At 40.5% G+C, this 20,755-nt stretch overlaps 1 protein-coding gene across 8 annotated transcripts in view; it reads right to left on the reverse strand.

The window, feature by feature from the left end:
• Positions 1-2,233: 2,233 nt before the first annotated feature.
• Positions 2,234-20,755, reverse strand: part of ASH1L (ASH1 like histone lysine methyltransferase) — a 215,451-nt gene continuing 196,929 nt past the window's right edge. For all 8 annotated transcript variants that reach the window (XM_060090689.1, XM_060090685.1, XM_060090686.1 and 5 more), the window contains 13 exons: positions 20,364-20,521; positions 16,257-16,409; positions 14,249-14,303; positions 14,034-14,166; positions 12,743-12,991; positions 11,673-11,759; positions 9,963-10,053; positions 9,344-9,482; positions 9,044-9,216; positions 7,826-7,992; positions 6,570-6,610; positions 5,296-5,597; positions 2,234-4,661 (listed from right to left, as the gene is read on the reverse strand). In XM_060090689.1, the coding sequence (XP_059946672.1) occupies positions 4,570-4,661; positions 5,296-5,597; positions 6,570-6,610; positions 7,826-7,992; positions 9,044-9,216; positions 9,344-9,482; positions 9,963-10,053; positions 11,673-11,759; positions 12,743-12,991; positions 14,034-14,166; positions 14,249-14,303; positions 16,257-16,409; positions 20,364-20,521 (1,840 nt within the window). In that variant the 3' untranslated portion in view covers positions 2,234-4,569. The remainder of the gene's footprint in view (positions 4,662-5,295; positions 5,598-6,569; positions 6,611-7,825; positions 7,993-9,043; positions 9,217-9,343; positions 9,483-9,962; positions 10,054-11,672; positions 11,760-12,742; positions 12,992-14,033; positions 14,167-14,248; positions 14,304-16,256; positions 16,410-20,363; positions 20,522-20,755) is intronic.

Genomic DNA, 20,755 nt, shown 5'->3' on the forward strand with positions numbered 1-20,755 from the left:
GCCCCCGATTGGTGCCTGACTTGCAGGAAGTGCCTCTCTAGCCTGAGACTTGATATCTTTGCTTGGTGAGACTGATAATGGTAGGAGCCTGAGGAGATATGGGAGAGTTGGGAAGACTTAGTCCATGAAATTGTACTTATGACTCCTGTCTGAGGTGATGGGAAGGATTAAAGGTTTTAAGAAGGGACACATTTTTTTTCTATTTAATATCACCATTCTGTGGTGCTATAATTTTAGGAAGCATAATAACTTGACATCTATTACTTTGTTAGGAGTTAATGAATTTCAGGCTTTTGAAATGAGAATAGCTAAATGCTCTAGAGCTTGGAGGATGGGGCTGGAAATCACTATAAATGACTGCCTAGAGGAGAATCACTAAAACGTTAGACGAATAGAAAGCTATAATTATAACCAGGCAACAGGAAAGTTAGGGAGAAGCTGAGATCTATGAGGTGAAACAGAGGAAAGAAATTTTAAGTTTTCCTTCATCTTTGGGAACTTGGTTAAGAGCACAATGGGCTGGTGTTAGGAGAAAGGACTTAAGGAAATAAAAATCTTAGATCCGAAGCTTTGGAAATACTCAGGGGCAGGGTTGGTTAGAATCAGATGTCTCATACTTTAGCCATTTTCTAAGATTTAATGCTCCCCATTCCTGGCCAATTTATGTTATTCATCTGCTACTTGCTTTAATTTTGCTTTTTGTGTTTGGCGGCCCTCTCAGTTTGGGACCTCAGTTTGCATTTCAGGTGTTTTCTAGGGTGATGTTTTTCAAACTGGATTCTGAGAGCCTCTGGGAATTCAGTTATATTCTTAAGAGCGGGAATACTCAAGTTTATGCTTCTTCAATTGCAAATTACTCCTGCAAAAAGAAGTTTTATTTTTATAAAGTTTTAATTTATAAAAGAGTAGATATAAAAGATGACTTTGGTACCAATATTTCTTAAAGTGAGATCTACAGAGTAATCTTTGTGGGGGGGCATGATTCTAAAGTTTCAGAAATCCTTTACTGATACAGAGCTTTCATTTCCTGTGAGTCAACCTGCCCTCTCCTTTTCTTGACTCCTATCCCTATGTGCCCGGTTTTATAGTGGGTAATCCACAAAAGTGGGAGGAGTCCTAGAACAATACTGTCAGAGCATCAGTGAGATATGGTGATATTGGCAGTTGGAGCCTGATGGTTCTCAGGTAACAGAACAGGGGACCTCCTTGCAGGACATCTTGAGATAGGACGAACATTGATATGAAATTAGTTTTGTACTATTATCATTACATATTATCTAGACTAGAACACCTGTAAGGTATTAAAGGGATCTTAAAGGTTAAAAAAATAAAGATTAAAAAAACTTTACTACTAATGTATTGTTTTTGCAGCCATGAATAGACTAGTGTGTAATAGTGGGACGAACCCCAAGTTCTTGTAGGAGTGGAGATTGAGCTCTTGCAGTCAACTAACTGTCTTGATGCTTCCGAGCAACTATATTCTAGCTGACTCAAAGCCTAAATGTCTGACTCCTGTCTGGGGCAAGATTTTGTTAGGTCTTTCGGTTGTTGGCAGGAATGGATTTATCTTCCTTAGTAGAATCATGCTTTGGCTATTTCGGACACTTTCCTATTTGCAGATGAACATAAAGATTTTGGAGTTCTGGCTCCAACACTAGTTACTAGGTGATCTCTGGCAAGTTATACTTAACCTTCCAGAGCTTCAGTTTTTGCTTCTACAAAAATGGGTACAGTAACTACAGAGGGCTATTATGAGGATTAACTAGCTACAAGATCTTGGGTGAGTTACTTAACCTCTCTGTTGCTTCAGTTTCCTCATCTATAAAATTTGGTTTTGGTACCAACCAAAAAGGCTGTTGTGAAGACTAAATAAATGAATACATGTAAATTGCTTACAGTGGAAACGGTCTAACATAGTGGCCTAGAAAATGTAGCATAAACTTATGATATCATGTCTATGTGTTACAAGGGGTAGAGGTGTAGAAGATTATTACATTGATTGGCTAGGCTGGGCCCAGACCAAAAAGATTGTAATATTGAGGAAATGGCTTTATCCGATAGTCGACAGCAGTTAGCGTGCCCATGTGGGGGACCAGGATGCTGATGATGTGGTTTTAAACAGATCTCTTTGGAAACACGATGGAGAAGATCCTGAAAGACAACTGGAGGATAGGAAAGAGGAAAAAAATAGCAAGCTCATCACTCTGTAGTTAGGAAAAGTTTTTTCCATTTAATACTAGACTTTCAAGGATTGAGATGCAAGCTTTTTATGCAATTACATCCAATGTTAAAATTGGTAATACATAATTTACAAAGATTAACATCAAAACAATCATCTATTTAGATATGCTTTTGTAAAAAGGAAATATATTAGCAGCATTTATATTTTCCGCAATCACACAGCCTACAGACATGCAGACTAACTCTGTATCTATTTGCAGTGATGTAGTGCTTTGCCCCGCATTTCAAACACCAAAACCCGCCTGGCAGCTAGGGGGTTCTTTTTATTCGTTATTATAAAACAACCGAAAAATAAAAAAAGGCATTAATTTCTACACCAGTAAGAAAAAACAAGTTTTTGCACTTACCTAACATTTGATTGTCTAAAAAACATTTCAGTTTTTAGTCTTTCAACAAAAGAAAGATAAAATGACAGAGCGTAGTGTCTTTTGCTTCTGTTCTCGCATTTTACAAAGTTTTTTTTTCTTTTTTCGTCTTTTTTAAAATTTTAGTGTTTAACACTATTAAAGGAAATATTGAATTTTAATCTCTTTCTTGTCATTTTCCTGCTTTGACTAAAAGACCCCCAAAGTGCCCCTATTCCCACCTCCCTCCCACCCGGCTCCCTGCAATGAAAACCAAAAGAAACCACTCAAACGGGCTTGGACATGCGATTTTCCCAGCTCCACACGTGAGTATCTTATACCCAGGTCTCTTAGTAATGTACAGTGCTTCTCTACAGTAAGAAAATACTCCAAACTATTTTCTTAATTCTCTTTTTTCTTTAATAAAATATTTATTCTGCTTTTTCTCTGCTCAAGGGGATCTTTGGCATCCCCTGTCTCTTTTGTTTTTTGTTTTTTTTTTCCTCAAGATTGACACAGAAAGGAGAAAAAGAAAGATTCAATGGAATGGAAGGTGGTCAATGTTTCTACCTAAACAAGTCAGAGCGTCGTCATCATAAGAGGAAATGTACAATTAGGAGAGCATTGGTCCAATATTAGAAAAAAGTAATGGGAAAATGTTTAACTATTGTATTGCTTACTAATCACGCAGCAGATATATATATATATATATATACATACATATATATATACACACACAACTTGGCACATTTAAAAACCATCTTTTCTCTTATAAGAACACCTAAAACGTATATGCATATGTCTGTCTGAAAAGACAACAAAGCAAAGCTTTTTAAATTTTATTTTTAAAAAGACAGTATTATCTGGTAACTTCTGGTCAAGAGAATGGGAAGGAAGGTGACACCCTGGATATCCCTCCTGAAGATGAAGTCATCAGGAAGGTGGAGGAAAGCTGGAACTAGGGGTGGGGAGAATACACTGTCTCTTTAAGAGATGGACATTGAAAACTGTACAAGTAAAACAAGAAGTAGTGTTTTCAATTGATAATCTACACTCACAACAAATACTCTGATAGGTGAATACTGCTCAACAGTTTATGTAGTGACTTTTGTTGGGGGGTGGTTAGAGTTCATTTTTATGTAGGTTTTAAAATGATTTTTCTTTGAAATGAATCTCCATTCGCACAGCACAGCAGACACACAAGAACCATAGCGCATAAACAGCACGTGTGCTGGCGGGGGGCCTGGGCTTCTCATTAGAAAGAATTATGTTCGGCAGGTTATGAAGGTTAAAACAAAAATAGTTACAGTAAGTACTGTGCCCTTCTGACCCCATGGGGGCTTTCCCTATTCCATGATTCCATTTGGGGGAGCAGAGGTAGGGAGGGGGCAGCAGTTACAAGTCCTTTGAGTTGTCAACTCACATTTTACTTTGACCTGGTTGGGCAAAAGAGGAGAGAGAAACTTTTCCTAGTCAGGGATTTGGAACAAGGCCCAGCTACTGTTTCTGTTTTACGTCTCGGGTAGCTCTTGGAGCCTATAGAGAACAGACAGGGTAGGGGTGGGGATCCTGGCCCTATCCCTTTGGAGTTTGAGTTTTACCTGGGTATAGGAAGCAGCTTCTTAGCAGTGCCTGCAGGATCAGAGGATGACACAGAAAAACCCAAGCTGTGGGGAGGGGCAAGTGCTGTAAAGTACCAAAAGATTCTGGTCATCCTCAATGTGCTCTGCCCTCCACCCTACATTATTAACCCTCAGGGTGAAGCAATGGAGAGGAAAACAAGTTAAACTGAACTGTTTAGACAGATCCCCTTCCTCTTCCTCTCCACTAGCTCCAAGGTTTACTAAGTACCTAATGTCAATGACATGGCCCCATTCCCCTTGCTGGACGGACCCTTCCCACCCCTGTCTACACTCAGAGAACAGGAGGCAGGACTGTTAGCTCCACTGGATCCCAGATGCTTGAGGTTCTCATTCTTTGACGTTCACTTCCGAAAGCTGTTTTCTGGGATAAACAAAGTACGCCTTCGAAGTTTCCTGCCTGATCCTTCCTCCAGCAAGTAGGTCACATCGATGGCTGAAAACAGAACCAAGGAGGCTCATCAAATACTACCCTCCCACTCCTTATTCCAGATTTGAGCTCTCAGGAGATCACAGGAATTCAATGGTTCCGTTTCTGACCTATAAGCAATTTAGGCCTTCCTCCAGCCCCAAATGAAATAAGCTGTTCTCCAGGGAGGAGATCCTCTCACCTCCCAGTTTCATTCCCAAGATATAACTAAACACGGGTCCATGAAAGAACTGTATCATTTTTTTGGCCATGCTGCGCGGCATGTGGGATTTTAGTTCCCCGACCAGGGATCGAACCCAGGCACCCTGCAGTGGAAGCACTGAGCCCTAACCACTGGACTGTCAGGGAATTCCCAAGAACTGTTTTTTTTTTTTTTTTAATTTATTTATTTTGGCTGTGCCGGGTCTTAGTTGCGGCATCCATGTGGGATCTAGTTCCCCAACCAGGGACTGAACCAACGCCCCCTGTATTGGGAGCACGGAGGCTTACCCACTGGACCACCAGGGAAGTCCCAGAACTGTACCATTTTTAAAGAATATTTTCCATTCTAAGCAAGTAATTAGAAGTTGCTCTTTTTCATTCCCTCTCTGCTGATTTCCCATTTATCTTAAACCCTAGAGATGAGCCTGTTGCTCCTTACCATTTTTCCCAGGGATTTTTTCAAGGAGATTGAGCAAGATCTGGTTGAGTCGTTCCCGTTGACTATGCCGTCGTTCTTCAGGGGTACAAGCTGCTTGGGGTTCTTGCCTACTTTCCTCTGTTTTTTTTTCACCCTCACTGACTTCAGCAGTGGCCCCCTCCCGTTCTGGCTCCTCCAGGCTGGGCATCTCATTGGCTGCTTGCTCCTGACTGGCCAGAACCTCTTCAATCAAGGGCAGAGCATCATCCTCCTGGCCCAGGTCTTTTAGGGGTGGCTTTGAGCGCTCAGACTTCCAGGATGATCTGCCAGAAAGATATGTGAATTTAGAGAGGAAGGCTAAGGAGTGCACTTGGGGATGGAAGGGGAATGAAGGGAAAAGATCTCGAGATGGCTTGAGATCCTGCAGTCTAGCTGTTAGAGCCTTGGCTCAAAAGGTAAGAAACTTGGCTATGGTCTTCACTTTATTATTTTTTGAAAAAAAAAACCACTACCTTTCTCTGAAATTTAATTTCTGTTTACAAAATTCAATTTTTCTTCTTTCCTTCAGGAATCCACAAAATAGACCAGAGCTGGTAAAATGCATAGCTAGTTCTGATTGCTTCATGAGTAGACAGAAGTATGGCACAACCTTGTGATACCAATAGTCCAACTAAAATGAGCATTTAAATAGAGTTTTTACTTCTCCTAAATTTCTTCTCACATCTATTGTCTGGTATTTTCTTTTTCTAATATTGAAATATAGTTGATTTCCTTATGGTAAGCTATTGATGTAGGTAAAGTGATTGTTACGCTACCATTCAACAGAAAAGGAAACTGAAGAAAAGCCTTCGGTGCTTTCTCTAAGAATACACCTCTTGTGTACAAAATAGTACACATAAAAACTATGAGCCCAAACTGCTCAGTTAAAACCGTGCACTTCTAGCTACTTCTGTTCCTTGACAGAAGTCCTAAGAGCTGATACACCTTGGGGTAACAGGGAAAGCTTGCAGAAACCTAAAAAGGACTTTTCCAAATCTGGAGTTCTGTTCCAAATCCTTCCCCTTCTCTATCTCTAATCTTACAAATCTCCCTCCCTGCTCCAACTAAGGCTCCATAACGAGACCACACCTACTGAAGTCTAGTTCTTTTATATTACTGTTGGCACCGTATTGGGCTACTTTGTCAGAGACTCCCCAATCCTAGGTGTGGGGCTGAGTGGGTAGGTGGTCGTTCTCTTGCTCCATTCAAGTTATTGGTTAATCCCTTAGGCTCCTTACATCCCCCATGGGACTCACCGCCCTCCGTTCCTCTTGTAGTTGTCTGGGACATAATGAGGCTGCAGAGAAGAAATGGAAGTGGTAAGTGTACTGCAGAAGCTGGCAAAGCTGATACAGATGATCTGGGGCAAACTCAGGATAAGGGAGGTTGGGAGGTTGGGAGGTGGGGAGGTGGGGAGGTAAGGAGATAAAGAAAGAAAATACCTGGGCTATTGGGCTAAAACCTTTATTAAGTTGGGTGACTGTGTTAAGGTCAGAAGTTTAGTCCTAATAATCTGTAGGCCACAGTGGTTTTTAGCATTTTGTAAGCCTAGAATGATAGTAGAAGGGATAGGCTCAAAATTCTTTTTGTCCCATCCCAGCTTTTAAGAAGTTAAGGTTGGGGTTTCAAAGCTCATCAGTGAGCTGCTGACTGAGTAAGCAAGATCAAAGACTTCTAGATGAGAGGCAGGGCTTGTTGGTGGGCAGAAGGAATATAAAATAAATATGATTTAGAGAAATCCAAAAATAATACTAGGAAAAATAGGAACATAAAGGTTTGCTTTCTGGTTAGACTATTTCTAAGCATTCCAGGATGACAGCTCTGAATTCCGACAGGCCCACTGAAGAAAGACTCATGGATGAGGAATTTAGTCCAGGGTTTCATTATAGCAAATACATGGATAACCAAAACCTTTATGAAATGATGACAAATGGCACAATATAACTGAAGGAATATGTTCACAACTTGAAACAAAAAATAACACATAGGAAAAGGGCTGAAAATGAAAATGTTAACAGTGGTTATTTTCTGTGTAGTAGATAATAAACAATTTTTTCTTCTTAATGCTTCTGTACTTTTCAAATTTTATATAATGATAATGTCTTATATTTTAAATCCAGATATAAAAAAGAAAAAGCACTGAATTATTTTCACCAAAGGTTTCTCAATGTTACTGATATTCTTTTTGTTTCTCAATATTATGGGTGTGAAAAACATAACAAAAAACTATGCTATGGGGCTCAAGGGCAAAGACTGTAAAGAGGTGAGAGAGAAAAAAGAGGAAAACCTAACTGAAGTATAACAACAATTCCCTGAGGCACAGCCCATGCCAGGAAATGCAGAATAAATGCATTTTTGCTGCTCAAACATACCAAATAGAGAGGGAGTTTTCCAGTTTGGGATGGCAACAGGATGAAGAAGCAGAAAGCCACTTGAAAATTCTCACTCTGTGAATTCCATGCATGAACTAGACTGTCCTGACACGTACAGTGAAGAGAGGAAGGGGACTTACTGAAAAATCTCTTTTAGGAGTGAGCTTCTTGGGGAAGTGATCAAAGGCATAGGGTTTGGTGCAGACGGGATAGCGGTTCCGGTGGATCTTGTAAAACAGGTGTGCTGACTTGTCAAGCCGATAATCACAGATGTACACATCTTGCTCCTTCACTCCTTTGGGTCTCCCTATGAGTCCAAACACTGTTAAAGAACCCTCCCTACTTCCCCTTCCCTCACCCTGAGCTGCCCCTCACATACCACTGGGAGAGCAGTGAGACCCCTAAGAGGGAAACATGGTAGCTGTTTTGAGAGGGGGAACAACTAAGCATTTGGTGACTTCAGAAGAAAGGAGACATTAGTGTCAAAGAAAGGTGAAAGGGAATCTAAGAGTTGAAGGGCATTCTATAGGATGGAAAGAAACTAGAAATGTAGACTGAGTGCTGCAGGAATTTTTAAGAGAACATTTCGAAGGAAAAACAGCACATTTTGGGGAAGTTATCAGAAAAGAATAACTGTATAAATGAGGGAAGCACATTTGGTAATGAACACTTTATAAAGTGCGGGACTGAGGAGTCATCATGGGGCTTCAAGCAGTTAGTTTTTGCATGGAATATATATTCTCCTGGACTATTTTGCTGTGATACTAAGAGAAAGAGCTAGGCAACTGAACTTACTTATGATGATATCTAACATATACTGAGTTTTACTGTGAGCCATAAACTGCGCTTAGTGCTTTTGTAGATTATTTCATTTAATCCTTACAAAACTCTCTAAAATAGATACTAATCCCTATTTTCAGTAGGCTGAGTAACTTTCCCAAGGGCACATGGGTAAAAAGTGGTAGAGCTGGAATTTGAAATTAGATTGTCTGATTCCACTGTTAACCACAAACCTTATGAAACTATTGTGGGGTTTTTTTGTTTGTTTGTTTAATGTAGAGTTGATGATGGCTGTAAGGATTTTGGAATGGGGGGGTGAAGTAACTTATCTTCCCACAAGTACTAATAGAGTGCTAATTACATACTATGAAAAAAAAAATAAATTAACAAAAAGAGAATTAACATTTATTAAGTAACAAGCACTAGGTAAAAGAAAGAATATTATATAGCTCTCCGAAGCTTCATAGCTAACCTTGGATAACCTTTTATCAGAGAGAGACTACATGAACAGAGTGGGCAGCTGTAGATCAATGAATAGCAGACAGGAGGTCATTTTTTAAGTAGTCCACATCACTTACCTTTACAATATGTATACAGATCCAATACACAGCAGGTCCCCACTACAGCCTCCAAGGGAATGATCTCATAAAGTGGCACCCGAAATAGTTCATTGTGATAGAACCGACGGGATGGAGAGTGGTGGGTTTCATGGGGACGAAAATAATGGTGACCAAAGGCAAACCGTTCCTCTCTAAAAAAAGAAAAAAAGAAAAAAAGAAAAGGGAGAGGTTTAGTTAAGTAGCATGATGCTAGTGAATATTCAGCTCTGTGCTGGGAGGGTACAACTGAAAGAATAGAGATAGGACCTCAACACATACTTTTCATTCTTCCAAAGCTTCTCAATGCGGAATATGTCAAGTTTATCTCGGTTAATGTGAGACAATAGTCGATAGGACTGACGGACTGGGTGGCCATCAGGGGTGCGCCGACTATCCCTCATCAGATATACACAGTCACCTAGGAAGGCACAGGAGAAGGTTAAGACACAGAGGCACAGAACAGAGGAGAAGGTTAAAATGATTCCTGCATAAATTCTGTTAGGTATCCCTTAGTCTGACCAAGGTCTACATAGAAAGAACTTAAAATCTAAAACAATAAAATCTGAAACAATAAATACATAACTACACCAGCAGTCTAATGGTGATGACAATCAATTCTAGACTATGAGAATGACATGAGGGAAGTCCTCCACCTCTTGGAATCCTATATGTCTTTCCCAGTATTAAAATTAGCTTTATAACACCCTGGTCTCTCTAATTTAGTTTTATTTGGTGGAGGTAAATGTATGTAAGCCTAAGGACTTGAGGATATAAAAAAGGTATATTCTATTGCTGCTAAAGGTCATATGGTGACAATCACTATTATGCAGACAGCAGATACCCCCTACTGTTCAGAATGGTCAGCTTTGGCAAGTAGAGTCAGCTTGTGTGTACATACCTTGGCGAAGCAGCAAGTCATCTCGGAGCAAACAGATGAAGTAGACACAGCCAGGTTGGGCATAGTGGGGCCGAGGGATCATGGGTACCTCCTGGTAAGAGCAGAAAGCCGATGGATAAGGGCTGGGACTATTGTATCCAGCCTCTCTATTCAATAGAAAAAGAACTAAAACCGAGAATTCCCAACCAATTAAGACTTACTGTTTAGTCGTTTCAATACAGCACAGATATTAAAAAAAGATGACAGCAACTAGAGTTGTTAAACTTGAAAAAGTGAACGTAGAGGACAAACCTGACAGGCTAAGTATCCCAAACTGTACTCTATGAAGCACTAATTGTGTGGTTGCGTTGTGCCATCTAAAGGGCATCTGAAAATGTGTGAAGGGGGACTTAGTCAGAATGACTGGAGGAGGCTACTAGCATTTAGTGCCCAAGGGCTAAGAAAGCAAACAATTCTGCAATGTATCCCTCACAACACTGAAGAACTGTCCACTCAAATTGACAACAGCACCATTGTTAAGAAATACTGCTTGGGCTTCCCTGGTGGCGCAGTGGTTGAGAATCTGCCTGCTAATGCAGGGGACAGGGGTTCGAGCCCTGGTCTGGGAGGATCTCACGGAGGATCTGGGAGGACCCACCCTGGTCTGGGAGGATGCCGCGGAGCAATTAGGCCCGTGAGCCACAACTACTGAGCCTGCACGTCTGGAGCCTGTGCTCCGCAACAAGAGAGGCCGCGATAGTGAGAGGCCCACGCACCGCGATGAAGAGTGGCCCCCGCTTGCCACAACTAGAGAAAGCCCTCGCACAGAAACGAAGACCCAACACAGCAAAAAATAAATAAATAAGTTAATAAACTCCTACCCCCAACATCTTCTCAAAAAAAAAAAAAAAAAAAAAAAGAATCCGCTTGCCAATGCAGGGGACACAGGTTCGAGCCCTGGTTTGGGAAGATCCCACATGCCGTGGAGCAACTAAGCCCGTGCGCCACAACTACTGAGCCTGCGCTGTAGAGCCTGTGAGCCCAACTATTGAAGCCCGTGCGCCTAGAGCCCGTGCTCCGCAACAAGAGAAGCCACTGCAATAAGAAGCCCGTGCAACGCAAGGAATAGAAGCCCCTGCTCGCCTGAACTAGAGAAAGCCCGCGCGCAGCAACGAAGACCCAACGCAGCCAAAAATAAATAAATAAAATAAGTAAATTAAAAAAAAAAAAAGAAATACTGCCTAAATACCTCCTTTTATAGAAGATCACACATATAAATATGGCAGAGCCAAGACAAAAACCCATTTAATAACTTGAGCAAGATACCCGACCTACCAGCTCTCCTAAAACATGGGCCTAAGACTAACCTTTGTTGACTCCGAGTCCAGTGCTCTTGTCGCTTAAACACTGCTTAACATAGGTGATATTTAGAGTACACAAGTTCTAAACTTTATAAGTTACTTCTGTCATGGATAGTAGTGTTTATAAAAACCATGGTTTTATATAGTACCATTCCTTCTGTAGATTTCTAAGTATTCTCCCTTTGGTCTCAATAAAAAGGGAAAGGGAAGGGCAGAATTATTACCCTCAATGTAAAGTGTAAGAAAATGAGGCCTAGAGAGGTTGAACAACTTATCAAAGGAAATTCAGTGCATTAGGAGAAGGGCAGATAAAATACCATGTGCCACATCTCCTACTTTTAGATTAGAGTGTTATCAGAGGGCAACTTACTCTGTCCACGGGCCTCGGGTCACACTGCTCACAAAGGTAGTGCTCCACATCTGAGTTCACTCCCATGCAGTCACAGTGCTGCCACACCTGTAGAAAAAAAAAGTGTGTGTGTATGTAGGGGGTCAGACTTACTGAGAGAAGTTCTGGGGGCTAAGAATAAAAAAATGTGCGGGAGTTCCCTGGCGGATCAGTGATTAGGACTCGGCACTTTCATTGCCAGGGCCGGGGTTCAATCCCCGGTCAGGGAACTAAGATCCCGTAAGCTGTGGCAAAAAAAAAAAAAAAAAAAAAAAGCGGTAGGACAGGGTAAAGTAAAATAGGAACTAAGGATGTTAAGGAGGTAAGTGAAAAATTAGAGATAATGGTAAAGTAGGGGGAAAAAAGAATGAGGACTAATCTGAACATAAGTATACAGATTGGTTCATAATACATAGATCTGGGCAAACAAAATAAGGAGATGGATAGAGAACAGGAGGATGAATGAATACAGTACCAAGCTATTACTTACAAAGTAATATATACCAACAATATGGACACTGTGAAAGGCTTTATAGTTGTTATGTTTTGACTTATCCTTATCTAATTATATCCTCCCAACAATCCTATGCGTTACTCATAACTCCACTTTCCATAAGGTAATGAGTGCAGATGAATCAAATGGGGATACTAGGGCTCGAATCCAGGCCTTGACCCCTTCATCAGGAGCTCCATATATTGCATTCCATCTGTATTAATGCTATATAGAGTGTAGTACCTCTAATGTTTTTCAGGTAAAGCACTATCCTAAATATTATCATTCTTCTTGATCCAGATTACATTAGAAGTGTGCAGTGGAAAGCGGGCAAAAAGAACGGGAGGTAGAAAAAAGAAGAGAAGGATAAAATGAAAGGGGGAGATATCAAAAAGGAGAAGGACAATATGGTGAACAGTAAGGGATAACAGAAACCAAGGCAAAGTTAAAGTTTATAAAAAGCCCATCAAGCCACGCCAAAAGAGGCAGGGGCTGCTGCTTTGAATATAGTCACCATGCTCATCAGGACTAGGCTTCTGCTTCACCTCCTGACCCTCACCATGCACTTGTCACACTGGATCATGAGGCCTTCGTCCTTGTAGAGGCCACAGATACAGCGGATAACATCATCGTCCTTCTCATGACCGTTCTCCTTCTCAGAGACTGAGGTCTCACTGCTGTCTGCCTCACTTGCTGTCTCTCCCACAATCTCATCAATCTGGGCTGATGCCTCGTGCCGGGCATTGTAATAGGCCTTTCGTAGGCGGCAAACATCTCTTCCAACCGGCGATTTACGTCCATAATACTTCTGAAGAAAGTAGATTAAAGAAATCATGTTTGTCTTCTCAACATGGCTTAAAAATATACCTGAAGAGGTAGCAGGATTTTCTTTACCCTCCCATTTGGTTAACATATTTTTAATACCAACAAATATAGGTGCCAGACAGTTGAAAACTACTTAAACTGAACTAAAATGAATTAAAATTAGAATCTGCATGGTAGTTTTTCCATTTGCTCTGTTGCTCTGTTATTCGACTCCTATCATAGACCTTATTATCCATTAGGATCAAAAAACACAGTGGCCATGGAACACGATTAAGTACTGCAAGCATAACGTGGAGAATCTCTCCATTTACCTTTGTCTTATAGATACTAGGGATAAAGCTACAAGTTTATATTTGAAAGCTGGGTTTCAGGAGAAAGCATGTTAAAATTCAAAATTGCTGTAATTTTCCTCGCACTTGTCTGTTTTTCTCTCATTTCTTGTCTTCAGTCTCAATTCCTCCTTCATCTAGTAGTCTCTTTTGTCCTTCAAACACCTCTCCAAGGTATTTCAAAATCACTGAATGATATCCTCTCTTCTACACATCATACCCATCCTCTCCTTTAAGTCAGTTCAAGACCACCTTCTCTCCTATGAGCTTCACCTATTCTGCAACCTATTAGTGTAATACCCCTCAATTCCATCCTTAAGATATATTTATTTGCCTATCCATATTTCTGTGTATTTCACATATACTTATTGTCTCTAGTAAAGAGAATACAGATATGACTTAAATGTAGTAAAATGTCTGTATTACATAAAGTTTCAGCACTAAATTAGGTTTTTACAGAAATTGTTTTGGGAGTATGATTTAACCTTCCATTCTTGTCATATCACTGCCTTCATTTCTTATATTTCCAATATTTAGTAAACTATAACCCTTATCCTAAGGGTACTTGATAAAAATTGTTGTCTTTCTTAAGCAGAAATATGAAGGTTGCTAGAAGAGTGTAAAAATCTTAAACTTCTAGAATAGATCTCTTCAGAACAAACTTCTTAATCTGTGTTTGAAGTCAGTGAAAAATACCTCAGCATTCCGAAACACCTTGAGCATGTCAGCATCAAAAGCCTCCACTGTCTTATAATAGCCAATGAGAATCTGCTTCTCTATGGTGGAAAGATCTAGGGGATCAGAGATCTTCTCATAATAATCAGCATTCCTGGAACATAAAGCCAGGGTGTCAATCTGGTACACTTAGGACTTTTCTAAAACTCAAATGATTCCCACATATGTAAACTTACTTTTTCTTTGGGGGTAGGTTCAAAAGTGGTGCTGCCAGTGACTGACGGGAAGAATCTGCAAGAGAATGCAAGGTTTAGTAGAAGGTCTGACTGTAAGAAACAAGGGAGGCAAGTATTAACTCCTAACTGAAAAAGTAGAATCTCTAAAATTTAAAGTTAGGAAAAAAAATCTCAGTTTTTTTTTGAGGCCAGTGAAAAATGCAAGGACTTTTCAGAAATGTGGGCAGTCAAAGGCAGAGATCAGAAGATGCTTTCAGGATTACCTGGAATATGAAAGATACAGTGTATATACTTGAAATATAAAACAGTGTTAGTTGGGTAATGAAAACTTTCTAAGAAGAGTGAGAGATGGGAACTTACTGAAGTAGCTAGGGTGCTTAGGGCAAATTCCTACTCAACAAAATTTATTACATCAAAGATCACCTCATCCAAAAAATGTTTTCTAGTTCTCATTAATTGCCCATAGTTAATATTACTCTGTTGGTTTGGATTCAATTAAGTTCAAGATAATGAATAATTCAGTACTCTAAATATTTTCTGGAATCCATCTTCTTACAACAGTTGCTCTGTATTATGAAAATAGAATTCATGGTGTGGGGCTGCTTCTCATTTGCTATCTTACTTTCTAACAACTCACTACACACAGAGAAAAAGCCTATTGTTTCATGCCAGGAATGCAGTGACATAGAGATACATCTACTGCAGTTTCACACTAGATCAGATGGGGCTGGTTGAGAATACAGAGTGTGATCTTTAGGGAATGTAAAGGGAGTAGGTGTCACAAAACTTTACATATTAGGACAGGCTGGTCTCCCCTTTGTTCTTTCCACCCTTAGGTTAACAAAATGGCAAAAAACCACTAAAACATGATGATAAATAGTAGAGGAAGAAAACCAAATTCCTCAGAGTTTAGGGAAAGGAAGGAAGCAAAAGTTGATGGCTGATTATAACAACAACAAAAAAGACTCACAGATATGGAGAACAAATTAGTGGTTACCAGTAGGGAGAGGGAACTGGGGAGGGGCAAGATAGGGGTGGCAGATTAAGAGGTACAAACTATTATGTATAAAATAAGCAACAAGGATATATTACTGTACAACACAAGGATATAGACAATATTCTGTAATAACTATAAAAATTGTGATAACAAAAATTTATAACTTAAAAATTGTGAATCACTATACTGTACACCTGTAACATATAATATTGTAAATTAACTATACCTCAATTATAAAAAAATAAAATAGACAAAAAAGCTGATGGCAAAAGCTGCAATTCTTTGTTAAAATTTCTCATTTTAAATATCTATAAATTTCCTGGTCAGAAAAACTCACATACATTACCAAACTACCTACCTAAAATTAAAAATTCTCTCCTTCTCCACCCTCACCCCCAATACAAATCCAAGAGGTGTGTCTTAGGAGAGGAAAGGAGTGGGGTAAATATGTTTGCATGAAAATGCTTCGAAAGTAATTTTTTTGCAACTTTATATCCTTTTCCTTAATGTAGAAGTTAGGGCCTGTGAACCTTCCAAAATATATGCAGAATTATGTACATAATATTTTTCTGGGGTAAGAGTCCACAACTTTATTCTCAAAGATATCTGTCAATCAAAAAAGGTTAAGAACCACTGATGTCATACATTCATAATACTTTTTTCTTAAATTGCTAATTCATTGCCTCATTCAGGAAAATTATATCCAAGACAAAGACCTACTTCTTTCTATACAGCTAAAAAATGTGATGTCTAAATATAGTACTTAACTATGATAAAATTCCAATAAATACAGAAAATTAACCTAAAGATCCAGGGATTTAGAGACAACAATCCCTGAAGACAATAATCAGTCCTATAATTCTATACTCTGACAAAGGAAGAACTAAGTAAACCACCTAAATTCCTAGCCCTAAACTGTCATGTGTTCTTGGTCTTGGATATCTCAGGTGAGGTAAGTGATATAATTTTTTAAAAAGCTAAGGAGAAGGAATTTGGGGTAAATATGGTCACCTTTGTAAGAGATTATGCCATCACAGATCTCTTTGAAGATCTGGGCTAGGCGGGCTGCCCGAGCTACTTCAATGTTTTCCTCTGCTGCTGCCAACCGTCTTGTTCGAACAGATCGAGCAGTCTGCAGGGCGGAGAACTGGGTCATGAAGACGTCTGGAAGGATAAAGTGAAAATTAGTTTCAGGAAAACAGGAGCTCTTTCTCTTCTGTGATGGATTCCTGCGATTTTCGCTATTTTCCCTGAAGTGACTAAATAGATTAGTGGTTATGGAGTTGTTTCTCTCCTCCTTAAAGAAAAATCAGAAAACACTGGAGTTTACCAGAGAGACAAATCCTGCAATTTAAAGGGACTTACTAATGGCCAAATGCTATAGAGTAGTTGCAAGTCTGGGTTTCAAAATGAGTCCGTCTGCTTTTGAATTCTGGTCTCACTGCTTACTAGCTGTCTGATTTTGGGAAAGTTACTTAAATTTTGTGTCTCAGCTTCTCAACGGTAAAATGGGAAGAGTGGTAGTACAGGCATACCTCGGAGATATTGCAGGTTTGGTTCCAGAACACTGCAATAATGGGAATATTGCAAGAACGGGAGTCACACGGAGGTCTTGGTTTCCCAGCACATGTGAAAGATATATTTACGCTATACTGTAGTCTATTAAGTGTGCAACAGCATTATGTCTAAAAAAACAATGTACATACTTTAATTAAAAAATACTTTATTGCCAAAAAGTGCTAACCGTCATCTGAGTCTTCAGCGAGTTGTAATCTTTTTGCTGACAGAGGGCCTCGCCTCGATGCTGATGGCTGCTGACTGATCAGGGTGGTGGTTGCTGAAGGCTGGGGTGGCTGAGGCAGTTTCTAAAGACAAGGCAGCAGTGCAGTTTGCTGCATCTTTGACTCTTCCTTTCATGAATGATTTCTCTGCAGCATGCAGTACTCTTTTTTTTTTCTCTCATGCAATGCTCTTTTTTTTCTTTTTTTTCTTTTCGGTACGCGGGCCTCTCACTATCGTGGCCTCAACCGTTGCGGAGCCAGGCTCTGGACGCACAGGCTCAGCGGCCATGGCTCATGGGCCCAGACACGCGGCGGCATGTGGGATCTTCCCGGACTGGGGCACAAACCCATGTCCCCTGCATCGGCAGGCGGACTCTTAACCACTGTGCCACCAGGGAAGCCCCATGCAATGCTCTTTGATAGCATTTTACCCACAGAACTTCTTTCAAAATTGGAGTCAATCCTCTCAAACCCTGTCACTGCCTTAGCAACTAAGTTTATGTAATATTCTAAATCTTTTGTTGCCATTTCAACAAAATCTTCACAGCGTCTTCACCAGGAGTAGATTCCATCTCAAGAAGCCACTTTCTTTGCTCATCCATACGAAGCAGCTCCTCATCCGTGAAAATTTTACCACGAGAGTGCGGCAGTTCAGTCTCACCTTCAGGCTCCCCTTCTATTTCTAGTTCTCTTGCTATTTCCAACACATCTGCAGTTACTTCCTACACTGAAGTCTTGAACCCCTCAAAGTCACCCATGAGGGTTGGGAACGACTTCCAAACTCCTGTTAATGTTGATATTTTGACCTCCTCCTGTGAACCACAAATGTTCTTAATGGCATCTAGAATCTTTTCCAGAAGGTTTTCAATTTCCTTTGTCCAGATCCATCAGAGGAATCATTATCTGTGGCAGCTGTAGCCTTATGAAATGTATTTCTTAAATAATAAGACTTGAATGTGGAAATTACTCCTTGATCCATGGGCTGCAGAGTGGATGCTGTGCTAGCCAGCATGAAAACAACATTAATCTCGTTGTACATCTCCATCAGAGCTCTTGGGTGACCAGGTGCATTGTCAATGAGCAGTAATGTTTTGAAAGGAATCTCTTTTCCTGAGCAGTAGGTCTCAACAGTGGGCTTTGTCAACAGATGTGCTGTCGTCCAGGCTTTGTTGTTCCATTTGAAAGAGCAGAGGCAGAGTAGATTTAGCATAATTCGAAAGGACCCTAGGATTTTTGGAATGGTAAATGAGCACTGGCTTCAACTTAAAGTCACCGGCTGCATTAGCCTCTAACAAGAGAGAGTCAGCCTGTCCTTTGAACCTTTGAGCCAGGCACTGACTTCTCTCTAGCTATGAAGTCCTAGATGGCATCTTCCTCCAGTATAAGGCTGTTTCATCTACACTGAAAATCTGTTGTTTCGTGTAGCCACCTTCATTAATGATCTTAGCTAGGTCTTCTGGATAACTTGCTGTAGCTTGTACATCAGCACTCGCTGCTTCACCTTGTACTTCGATGCTAAACCTCATGAACCAACCTCTGCTAGCTTCAAGTTTTTTTTCTGCAACTTCTTCACATCTCTCAGCCTTCATAGAACTGAAGAGAGTTAGGGCCTTGCTCTGGATTAGACTTTGGCTTATGGGAATGTTGTGGCTGGTTTGACCTTCTATCCAGACCACTCAAACTTTCTCCATGTCAGCAATAGGGCTGTTTTACTTTCTTATCACTTGTGTGTTCACTGGAGTAGCACTTTTAATTTCCTTCAAGAACTTTTCCTTTTCATTCACAGCTTGGCTAACTGTTTGGCGCAAGAGGTCTAGCTTTCAGCCTGTCTCGGCTTAAGGCATTGCCTTCCTCACTAAGCTTAATCATTTCTAGCTTTTGATTTAAAGTGAGAGACGTGCGACTCTTCCTTTCACTTGAACTCTTAGAGGCCACTGTAGGGTTATTAGTTGGCCTAATTTCAATATTGCTGTGTCTCAGGGGATAGGGAGGCCTGAGGAAAGGGAGAGAGACGAGGCGTTGGGTGGAGGGGTGGGAGACGGGGGGGCAGGGAATGGCTGGCTGGTAGAGCAGTCAGAGCACATACAGCATTTATTAAGTTTACCGTCTTATATGGGCATGGTTTGAGGCTCCCCAAAACAATTACAAGAGTAACATCAGTGATCACTGATCACAGATCACCATAACAAATATAATAATGAAAAAGTTTGAAATATTGTGAGAATTACCAAAATGTGACACAGAGACAAGAAGTGAGAGAATGCCCTTGGAAAAATGGCACAGCAGATTGCTCCAAGCAGGGATGCCACAAAACTTTCTATTTGTAGAAAACACAGTATCTAGGGCCTCCCTGGTGGCGCAGTGGTTGAGAGTCCGCCTGCCGATGCAGGGGATACGGGTTCGTGCCCCGGTCTGGGAGGATCCCATATGCCGCGGAGCAGCTGGGCCCGTGAGCCATGGCCGCTGAGCCTCCGCATGCTCCGCAACGGGAGAGGCCACAACAGTGAGAGGCCCGCGTACAGCAAAAAAAAAAAAAAAAAAAAAAAAAAAAAAAAAAAAAAACACAGTATCTGCAAAGTGCAATAAAGTGAGCGCAATAAAATGAGGTATGCCTGTACTTCCCTCAAGAGGTAATCTGTGTAGATCAAATGCGATAATGCTTTAATGTGTTTTAGCTCAGTGCCTGACCTATAAAAATTACTCAGGAAATAATTACTGCTATTATCAGAAGATTTGAACTAATTGGAATATAAGATCAGAGAATTTATGCCAATCAAATCACTGAGAAGATATAAGATTCTGGGCAAATTTCTAAATGGATCTAGTTCTCACTCAGCATGTTGCCTCATACGCCATGCAGACTGCTTCTACTTTTTTTTTGCCGCACCTCTCGGCTTGCAGGATCTTAGTTCCCCAACCAGGGATTGAACCGGGGCCCCGGCAGTGAAAGTGCCGAGTCCTAAACACTGGACCACCAGGGAATTCCCCTCATGTTCTTCTTTTATCCTTTCCTTCTTTCCCTCAAAAAGTAGAAGCAGGGAATTCCCTGGTGGAACACAGAGGACCCACTACCTATCTCATGTCTAGTAACTTTCAGGGTATAGGTGATGTTTGGGAGGCTGGTGGGAGGGGGTTTCTTCCTGTTCCTTAGAGTAGAGACAAGGAAGTTGAAGAGCTGGGATGGATAGGTTATTGCTGACTGATCCTTGTATGTTTGGATCTTAACTTTTTTGGTCCAGACTAAACAGAATCTTTGAATAGACCATTTGAAAATAAGAAAAATAATCACTTTTGAGGCAACCTTATGGAATTAACAAGAATGTTTCTCAGTCCTTACCAGACTTAATGTTCCCGTCATCTCGGCAGATGCCATTCCAACGGGTATATAATGATGCTGAATGAATATTATCACTGGTGTGCTTTACTTCCTCCTGTTTCTGCCGAATCTTCTCCCAGTTTCGGACCAAGAACACATGATGCTTTAATACGAAGTTTCTGTAAGGAAGGAGCTCCTTTATTTATCAATTCAATAAGCATTTATTAATGTCTACTTTATGTAAGCCACTGTTATGATGACATAAATGAATACTTATCAGTGAAATCAGCTATTATAAAGAGAATTACATATGGAGAAACATTATTCAGTTTTGAATCTTGATTTATTTCACATAACACAAAACATTTCTCTGTAATATTTACAAATATCTGACAAATACCACCTAAAAGCTG

This window comes from Mesoplodon densirostris, chromosome 2 (assembly GCF_025265405.1).
Source record: "Mesoplodon densirostris isolate mMesDen1 chromosome 2, mMesDen1 primary haplotype, whole genome shotgun sequence".
In the NCBI taxonomy this organism is placed as follows: domain Eukaryota; kingdom Metazoa; phylum Chordata; class Mammalia; order Artiodactyla; family Ziphiidae; genus Mesoplodon; species Mesoplodon densirostris.